The 9926-nt window shown below is 44.0% G+C and overlaps 1 protein-coding gene across 1 annotated transcript; it reads left to right on the top strand.

Annotated features, from left to right (window-relative positions):
• Positions 1 to 54: 54 nt before the first annotated feature.
• NDUFB2 (NADH:ubiquinone oxidoreductase subunit B2) lies at positions 55 to 8489 on the top strand. Its single transcript, XM_008697344.2, has 4 exons — positions 55 to 213; positions 5558 to 5702; positions 7101 to 7203; positions 8407 to 8489. The coding sequence occupies exons 1-3, from the start codon at positions 116 to 118 to the stop codon at positions 7173 to 7175; spliced, it is 318 nt and encodes a 105-aa protein (XP_008695566.1). The 5' UTR covers positions 55 to 115; the 3' UTR covers positions 7176 to 7203; positions 8407 to 8489.
• Positions 8490 to 9926: the final 1437 nt, after the last annotated feature.

Genomic DNA, 9926 nt, shown 5'->3' with positions numbered 1-9926 from the left:
CCCACCTACTGGGAGATGGGCGGATGGACGCCGTGACGTCACGGGGCGGGGCGCCGGAGGGAAGTGACGTACGAGGCGGTGCGGCCTGAGAAGTGCCATCGGGACGCGGGCTGGCATGTCGGCTCTGACGCGGCTGGCGCCTTTCGGTCGCCTTGGAGGCCAGCTGTTCAGAGGCCCCGGCTCGCCGGCGGCTGGAGGCAGTGGAGTCCGTCAGTGAGTGTTGGCTGGGGGAGGGGCCTCGCCTGCTAACGGAAAACGCCGGTCTTCGGGACGCCCTCACCTTGACGCCGGGCACCTGGGGCGGACCGGGTCCCTGCAGCGGCCTCTGCCCTGAGGCATGCTGGGACTTGGAGTCCGGCTCCGCGACGTCGGTGCTGGCTGGGGGTGGTCCATGGGCGCCGGGACAATGTTCGCTTGGCAGGTTTTAAACTGTGTGTCGGGCCACTCCGGCCCCAGGGGAGCCTGCCCTCGGGAAGTTCAGTTGATCGTGGAGGCAGACTGGAGCTAATCTGGAAGCGAGAGCAGGAGTTGGGGATGAGAGGGCGTTCTGGCCGAAAAAAGAACTTGTACCGTATGTTTTTCCAAGCGTCAGGTGGGAGGCAAGGAGTAGCACAGCGGTGCCGCGGGGAGACCTAGATGTTATTTTTTAAAGCAGTTTTAGGGTCACAGCAAAATTGAGCGGAAGATACAGAGATTTCCCCATAACCTCCCTGCCTCACAAATGCATAGCCTCCCCCATTATCAACATTCTCCATGAATTGATTATCTGTTATCACCCAAATCCCATAATTTGTATTAGGGTTCACTCTTGCAACACGAGAATTGAGAGCGAGTAAAAGAAGAGTCACCTGTGAAGTACCCCAAACATTCTTCTGGAGAGCACAGTGCTGGGATGCCAAGGGAGGGCACATCTGTCAAAAACAAATTGGTAATGCAGAGAGATTCAGTAAGAGCAGGATGGAAAGTAGAACATTGGATTTTACAGGTGATGTTCCAGGCCCCTTATATCATCATCTACATTTTTCCAAGAGGCAGTGTAGGGTCGTGGTTAAAGGCAGGATTCTGGCCTCAATTCAGATTTCACCTCTGTCACACTCTAGCTGTTTGGCCTTGGAAAAGTTTCTTGATCTCTAATTGCCTCCGTTTTCTCACCCGTGTGAGGGGGATAATAGTGTCAATTTCCAGGGAACTGAGTGAATAACAATTCTGTAACATATTTTAAGACAGCTGCTGCTGCCTAGTAAGGACCTTACCAGTATTGTTTAACTGTTGTTATTAGGGAACTGAGACTCGAGAAAATTAAAGGAGTGACTTGCTTAAAGTCACATGTCTCTTAAAGCTGTGGAGCTGAGACAGGTGTGGGATGGAAAGAAGGAAAAGGCCTGCATGACCTAAACGAGGACAGCGTTGGAAAGCCACCAGCCATAGCCCTTGACCCTGCGTGGGAAAACTGGGGAGTGCTTCTCTTCACTGAGGTGTTGTTACTTCTGTAACACACCTTATTATTACCAAACACAGTTATGTGGTAATTAAGTGGATAAGTATGGAGCATCTTCTAGATGCCAGGGTCCTTTCTAGGTTGTAGGGATAGAGCAGAATACAGGAAAGATAAGGGAACTTCCATCCTGGAGAGGACACAAGTAGAAGAGAACATGTTTAGGTACCGTTAAGTGACATGAAGAAATAAAGCAGGGGATTAATCTAGAGAGTGCCTGGGCTGGGGGTGGATGGGATATTGTACTTAGGATGATGTGGCAATGGAGGCCTGATAGTGATTTGAACCTGAGTGGTAGGTCAGCCAAGCAAAGATGCCAGAAAGAGCCTCTGACGAGGAGACTGCAAGTGTCGAGGCTCTGAGTGCTGATGATGGACAAACAAGCCAGTGAGGCTGGAACGGGCAGAGCTAAGGGGAGAGTGGTAGAGGTGAGGTCGGGGGGGTGGTGGGGGCAGGTCGGTGACAGTCCTGTAGGGATTTTATTTTAGGAATGATGGGAAGCTGTTTGAGACTTTGAAGCAGGAAAGTTACATGATCTGGTTTCACTTTTTTTTTTTAAAGTTTGTTTGTTTGTTTATAGTAATCTATATACCCGAGATCAAGAGTCACATGCTCTTCTGACTGAGGCAGCCAGGCACCCCTTTTTTCAACTTTTTTTTTTTTTTTAAGATTTTATTTATTTATTTGACAGAGACAGCGAGAGAAGGAACACAAGCAAGGGGAGTGTGAGAGGGAGTAGCAGGCTTCCCGTCCCGATGTGGGGCTCGATTCCAGGACCCTGGGATCATTACCTGAGCCGAAGGCAGATGCTTTTTTTTTTTGTAATTCCATCTAGCATTTTAGGTATTTCAATTTGGTGGGTTCTTCAGCGTATTTAATTTGCCATAGTGCAGTTAGCAACCCAGCTTGGAACAGGACATAGTCAGACATTTGTGGAATCTTTATATTCCTTAATCATGGAGATTGTTGTGTCATCCATTCCTTTCTATAACTGCAGCATTTCAAAGCTTTGTTCAAAAAGATTTACATCTTAGGGCGCCCGGTGGCTCAGTTTGTTAAGTGTCAACTCTTAATTTTGGTTCAGCTCATATCTCAGGGTCCTGGGATTGAGCCCCTCGTCAGGCTCCTAGCTCAGTGGGGAGTCTGCTTGGGATTCTCTCCCCCACCTCTGTGCACTTTATCTCTCTAAAATAAAATTCAAAAAGGATCCTCTTTCCTCTCTCTCTTTCTGCTCCTCCTGACTCAAAAAATTTCAGAAAAAAAAGGATTTCACTTTATAACTAAAGACCCACTTTTCTTTCTTTCTTTCTTTCTTTCTTTCTTTCTGTCTCTCTCAGTTTTATTTCTTTAAAGAGCGAGCGCAAGCAGGGGGAGGGGCAGAAGAAGAGAGAGAAAGAATCTCAAGTGGATTCTGTGCTGAATGTGGAGCCTGACGCGGTGCTCGATCCCACGACCCTGAGATCATGGCCTGAGTCAAAGTCAAGAGTCAGTTGCTTAACCTACTGAGCCATCCCCGTGCCCCTCTTTTTTTTTTTTTTTTTTTCTTTTTCTTTTTAAAGTAATCTGTCCACTCAGCATGGGCCTGGAACTTAAAACCCCAAGATCAAGAGTCACATGCTCTGCAGCTGAGCCAGCTGGGTGTCCCAATGACCCACTTGTTTCAAGGAATAGTTAAAACAACATGTCACTCTAGCAATAATGAGATGTGGAGAGTTTCTGGTAGTGGGTTTGAACTGTAATTCTCAAATATTATTTTAATGAATTTAACCGATGGGCCCTTATAACTAGATTGTATCTAAAACCTATCAAAGAGGAAGCCTGTTGTTACAGTATATTGAATTCCTATCCCCATGGTTGCTTTGTATAATACAGTGTATGCATAGATGGATCCTGAATAAATACTGTTAAAAGAATTACCATATGATGGCATTACAGAAATAGCGTGATGTATTCTTCAGGTTGTAAAGCAATGATGCTTGAGGGAGCCTATTAAAAGTAATATGTGGTCAGGGGCACCTGGGTTGCTTAGTCGGTTAAACGTCTGACTTCGGCTTAGGTCATGATCTCAGGGTACTGGGATTGAGCCCCGCATTGGGCTTCCCACTTAGCAGGGAGTCTGCTTGTCCCTCTACCCTCCCCCCCAATGCTCCCTTGTTCTCTCTCAAATAAATCTTAAAAAAAAGTAATATGTGGTCACTTTTTTAAAAAGATAAATATTACTCAGCCATAAAGAAAAATCTTGCCATTTGCAACCACATGGATGGAGCTAGTGAGTAATACGCTAAACAAAGTAAGTCAGAGAAAAACATATGATTTCATTCATATGTGGAATTTAAGAAAACAAATGAGGAAAGAGGGGAAAAGAGGCAAATGAAGAAACAGACTACCGAGAACAAGCTGGTGGTTACCAGAGGGGAGGGGGTCGGGGATGGGTGAACCATGTGATGGGGAGGAAGGAGGGCACTTGCTGTGATGAGCACCAGGTGACATGTGCAAGTGTTGAATCACTACATTGTACACCTGAAATTAATACTATACCATATTGTAACTAACTGGAATTTAAATAAAAACTTAAGAAGAATATGTACAAAACCCCCCACATACATACATATGCAAAAATAAAAGCCATCTCTTACAGCATCCATAGCTAATTGTCAATATTTTATGTAGAGCCTTCCAAATAAAAGTGTTAATATACTGAATAAATGTTTACATAAAAATGAAACTATGCCTTCAAGTGTGGTATCATGCTGATGGGAATTCTAATTAAGAACTCTGTCTTTGGTTCATAAACTGAGAAAATTATTAATATTGTTTGTTTATAGGCAATATAAGAGCTTAGGCTTTGCCTCCAAATAATACCCTCATGTTTTCATCTGTAAACATTAAGAACCATAGGATCTGTCTCATCGGGTTATGAAAATAAATGATAATGCGTATCAAGTGCTTCGTGTGGTGTCTGGCACACGGTAGGCACTGAGTAAATGTAAGTGTTCGTAGCCTTTAAGAGCGGGACAGGCTAAGAAGGGTAGGAGGTAGTATGTGTAGGGACTGTGGGTGGATTCATACAAATCTACGGCGCCGTTTGAAGAAACGTTAGTGCCGTTTTGGTAGTTTTTGCTGCACAAAAGAGCACATTGTTTTACAAGCTGTTACCTGAAATGAAATTTGTGAATACATTTTCTATGGAAATTCTCTTTAAATTCTGTATCTATTTTTGTATAGTTGAATATGTATAGCCGCTAAATAGAACTTGACAGTAACGCCATTAAGTACAAATATTATTTAAGTTAGAGTCAGTCAATAATAATTATACTCTAACTGAATAAAATGACTGCAGGCCTCATGGATTGTGTCCCACAATTTGTCAACAGAATCTAAGTGAAAAAAAAACGCAGAAAAAGTTGTTCATACTTACTGTTTAAGGCTCTCTGCTTTGTTCAGAGCTATTAGCTTATTAAAAAGGGTTTGCTGTTGCGCCTGGCCGCCTCAGTCAGGTGGAGCATGCGACTCTTGATCTCAGTCAGGGTCATGAGTTCGAGCCCCACATTGGGTGTAGAGATTGCTAAAAAAAAATAATAATAATAAATAAATAAAAGATTTGCTGAGTCTTCTCTTCCATATAGTGTTCTTTATATTAATAAAGACTGTAATAGAGCAGAGGATATAATTTGCCTTTGAAATAGATACGGCTAAACAGAACGAGATTAGTTTTCTGATTTGTTTTTCTGGATAATCTAAGTGACCGACCGCTGCAGGTTCACATCCCTTAACTGAAACTTTGGGGCCAGTACCCCATTATTAATACGTTCCTATTTCTGCTGTAAAACCCATGAACATTCACTAAAGGGAAATAATAGTCTGTCAGGTTTTGCTGCCAGACAAGTTTAAAAGCAAGCTTATGAAAAATGAGTTCGAGGGATTATGGAGCTCTGTCATCCTGTGCTTCGTGGAGGAAATGAGAAATGTTAGACTTAGTTTCTAGATGGAACTCAAAAGTTTTGGATGACTTCAAACTTTGAAGACGTACCAAGTTGCATGACCTTTTGTTCTGTCTCGTAGTGCTGGTGGCGGTGTGCATATCGAGCCGCGGTATAGACAGTTTCCCCAGCTGACCAGGTCCCAGGTGGTCCAGGCCGAGATATTCAGTGGGACCATGTGGTTCTGGATTCTCTGGCGTTTTTGGCATGACTCAGATGCTGTGCTGGTAAGTGCAGGACAATAATTCTAATACATTAATAGAATATTATAACTCATTAGATTATTACTAATATATTAATAGCTTAGCTTTCTTTTTCCCTCCTCCCTGTTTGTAGACCTTTTTTTTTTTTTCTTAAAGATTTTATTTATTTATTTGACAGAGACAACCAGCCAGAGAGGGAACACAAGCAGGGGGAGTGGGAAAGGAAGAAGCAGGGAGCAGGGAGACTGATGCGGGGCTCGATCCCGGGATCCTGGAATCATGCCCTGAGCCAAAGGCAAACGCTTAATGACTGAGCCACCCAGGCACCCCTGTAGACCATTTTTTAATCTGGATATATCCCTTTACTGTGTCGTCTTTGTGTTTGTGCAGGAATCCTGTTGCTTCATGAAATACATTACCTTTGACCTTTCCCGACTCACAGGTGTTTTTGTAGGTAGTTCATCTCTCAGGGTTTCTGTTAGGTTGCCATAGTTGCAAGGAGGACTAGAAACTAATTGTTTTACCTTCTGAACCAGGGGTTCGTCAGTGGGTTAAGTTTTACACTTAGATTTCTTTAAATGCTGAATGTCATCTAGTCTGTCTAGAGGCCCAGGGCAGCCAGATTGGGGTGGGAGAGATGGGGGCTAATTTGTCCTAAGGAGAGAAGTTAGCTAGTGGTAACTTTCTAACATGTCATTAGCCTCGAGTAAGCTTTTATCACTTTTACACAGACCCTGTTCTCTAGGAAATTACGTCTTTAAGCCATCAAAATCTGTGCTTGCTGATTCAGATAGGGTAGGAGAAAATTCTTCAAGGTACACGTCTTAGACGTATCATTTCTCCTGAACTTCTCTGTGCCCTTGTCACCCAGTAGAGAGCTCCTTAGTGTCTGTGAACTGGCAGCATATAGTCTCCCCTAGCTCCCGTGTAGGTCAGCTGTGAGGAGGATATGTGGCTGCTTGGCCTGAGACAGTGATGCCACCAGATACGTCCTAGATCAGGACTGAAGATGCATGAGCCCACCTGAGGCTCCCAGATCTCTCCCAGGTCGGCAGCCATGACAGGACACTTTGAGACATTCTGTTTTATCAGGGCTCCAACACACGTCGAGATGGGGGATATCTTTGAAATCTGTTGTCTCCCTTCCTCCATCACAAACACATACTGAAATGCTGGCTCAGGCTGGTGGCTCCAGAATGGGCCTTTTACAATTCAGGCCACAGCCTATAGTGAGCAAATTGAAGAACAGTTGGACCATCAGATAGTTAAAGTAGTAGAATTTGTTCCTGTGGCATGTCAAGGTTTGTGAATATGACAGCCTTACCATGTACACACACACACACACACACACACACACACACACACACACGTTTAATTCATTGTATGGAATATAGATTCTTTACTTTTAATGTTTGTCACCAGGGTCACTTTCCATATCCAGATCCTTCCCAGTGGACGGATGAAGAACTAGGTATCCTTCCTGATGATGAAGACTGAAGATGTAGATTGAATTCTTTGCAAGCAGGTATGCCCCAAATTCCTGAAGGACAATTAACTATATCGTGTCTGATTTCTGCCTGTAGTATGTTTGTATTTGCTGTCTTCCTGCCATCCTCTTCTTTTGATCTCATCTTCCTTTTCACTCTTTGTTTTAAAAAATTCTCTTTTCCTGAGTTGTGTTACAATTTAGGGTCCCGTTTAGCCATCTCTTGATGGCATTTAAAAAAAAATTTATTCCTTTTAAGATTTTATTTGCGAGAGAAAGAGAGAGGGGGAGATCACGAGTAGGGGTGAGGGGTAGAGGGAGAAGCAGACTCCCCGCTGAGCAGGGAGCCCGATGCAGGACTTGATCCCAGGACCCTGGGATCATGACCTGAGCCAAAGGCAGATGCTCAACCAACTGAACCACCCAGGTGCTCCTCACCCTGAGTGTCTAAATGGAAAGTTCCAGCATATGGGAATGTAATGATATGGAATTGTGTGGAAATTAACCCTAAACAGTAAAAGGTTATGGCCCTTTCATTTTTCCAAATTAGGAATCAAGTTTTCTTCTTTCAAAAGGAAGGTACTAGGAATGGGTACTAGAAAAAGGAGCCCCTTTTCCCACAAACCTCTCAGGAGTTAAGACATTCTCACGTAATGTGTTTTTAATCATTGCACATAAAATAATTGCCATCACTCAGAGTGCCTTGGAAATTGTTTTATTTATTTTTGGGAATTGGTTTAAAGGCTAGGAAGCAGTAAATGAAAAGTGTTCCTATTACATCATATTAGTATTGTTATTATAATTTTAATTAGAAGTAGCTTATTAACATGAAAATTACAGCAGTTTTGGGGTATGTAGGGAGAAGGGGGATAGGGAAAAATGTCACCGAAGGGCAGGCAGTCAGTTAAGCTGTGTTCCAACTTGTTTTGTGTCTCTGGATTTACTCTGGGTCAGAGGTCCCAGTCCTTGCCAGGACCCTGCTGCCCTGTGTAATGTGTCTGCCAGCACTAACCTCTTCTCTTCCTATGGAGTCCCCAATATTCTCACACGCAGTCATTAACATTCTGCTTTAAAGATGAGACTGTCGACTCTTTGAGAAAGCAAGGTGACTTTGCTTCTCTAGAGGATGACTCACATCATCAGTGTTCAGTGACTGCTTGAATAATTGAATGAACCAAAATGATGAATTTGAATTATTGAAAATAAAAGTACTTAAAGCTTTCTACTTTTGTTTCCCTGCAGGAGCCAGGTGAGAATTTCCAGCAGTTACGGACTTCATATTGTACATGAAAGTTGTAAAATTAAAGTGTTTTGGTCAACAGTAAGGAACTGAGTTATGGATGTTTCTGATAATGACAACCACCGTTTATGGATTATTTCCTGTGCTCCCAGCTGCTGTCCTAACTGGTTACAGGCCCTGTCAGTGGACCCTCTGGGTACCCCATGGTGTAGAGAGACATTAGCTCCACTTACCAGTGAGGCACTTAAGTCTGAAGGAGATGAAGTAGTTTTGCCTGAGGGTCACACATGGTTGAGTGGTGACATTAGGTCTGACCGTACACTTGACCGCAGTGCCAGACTGCCTGCCTTCTAGTGAATGTTTCAGTCACGTGTATGTTGACAGTGTGAAAACTCTTGCCCTGATATACAGAGGTTAGAGGTCCGTGCAGTCCAGTTCTTGTATTTATATATCCCTTCTGGGTTGGGTGTTGTGCTGAGTGGCCATTCGTGGACCTAAGACACACGTCTAAGTAGGATTTCTTAGGGCTGGAGGAATGGGAGGTATGGGTGAAATGGGATAGTCCCCTTTTCCTAAAATGTGTTTGTACTTTAGAACTTTCTGTAGTGTCGCAATTCTGGGTATGTAGGACGGTATTTTCTTTTATCCACAGATAAAAATCTGCAGTATAGAGTGGCTTAATGACTGGCCCAGAAGCATAACTCTTCATATTTTTAAGTTTTTGACCACTGAAGTGTTGGGAATACAGTGCTAAGTAAGACATGATTCAGTTCTTAAGGGGGCTAGATTTTAGGAAGGGCAGACAGACACTAATCGATTATGTGAGATTTACTATGTGCTCTGAAGGAAATAACACTGGGCGATGTGCTAGAGATAGGTGGGTACTGATCTTTGTGCGGGTGGAACCTGAACAAGGAGGAGGAACCATTCTAAGGGGAGAGCGCTCAAGGGACGGGGGACAGCAGGAACCAAGGCCTAGGATGGGACCAAGGTCACTGTTTCAGAACACAAAGTCTGGTGGGGTTCCAGCAGGTGAGGGGACGGGGACGAGGTGAGGCTGACAGGTCATGGGCACAGGTTTAGGTTTTATGTCAAGTGCAGTGAGAAGCCTCTGGCAGGCTCTGAACAGGGTGATCCTTGGGTTCCCACTCCCGCTTTGGTTCTCCTCAGTTGTCAGAGTGGACACAGTGCCAGCAAAGTGGAAGCAAGGGGACCAGTCAGCCCTCCCCACTGCCAGCTCTAGCGGTTCCGAGCCTGACACCGCGGTGCCAGAGACACTTCTCTTGGTTTTGTGTTTACTCACGTGGGTAAGAGCGAGCAGCCTCAGCTCAGCTGAAAATATGGAAGCTCTTTAAAAGGCCATCTCTTTTCTGTACTTTTTAGGTCTAATTTTTGTTGTCTCCCACCTGCCAACAAAGCATTTCATTCATGTGTACTCACTGTAACCGTGAACTCAAGTAGGATAATCCCATTAGCTCTTTTCCTTAGAAATCATTCCGAGTTGCTTGATTGGAATTAAAGG

The sequence above is a fragment of the Ursus maritimus genome, unplaced genomic scaffold (genome assembly GCF_017311325.1).
Source record: "Ursus maritimus isolate PB19 unplaced genomic scaffold, ASM1731132v1 scaffold_3, whole genome shotgun sequence".
NCBI lineage: Eukaryota > Metazoa > Chordata > Mammalia > Carnivora > Ursidae > Ursus > Ursus maritimus.
The sequence above is the reverse complement of the archived record's forward strand: the minus strand, read 5'-3'. Positions and strand labels throughout refer to the sequence as shown.

Bases quoted from the DNA above. Each gene is read 5' to 3' on its own strand.
- NDUFB2 (XM_008697344.2), top strand. From the start codon at position 116: ATGTCGGCTCTGACGCGGCTGGCGCCTTTCGGTCGCCTTGGAGGCCAG. The intron at 214-5,557 runs GTGAGTGTTGGC...TCTGTCTCGTAG, and splicing joins GGAGGCAGTGGAGTCCGTCA to TGCTGGTGGCGGTGTGCATA. The intron at 5,703-7,100 runs GTAAGTGCAGGA...GTTTGTCACCAG, and splicing joins ATGACTCAGATGCTGTGCTG to GGTCACTTTCCATATCCAGA.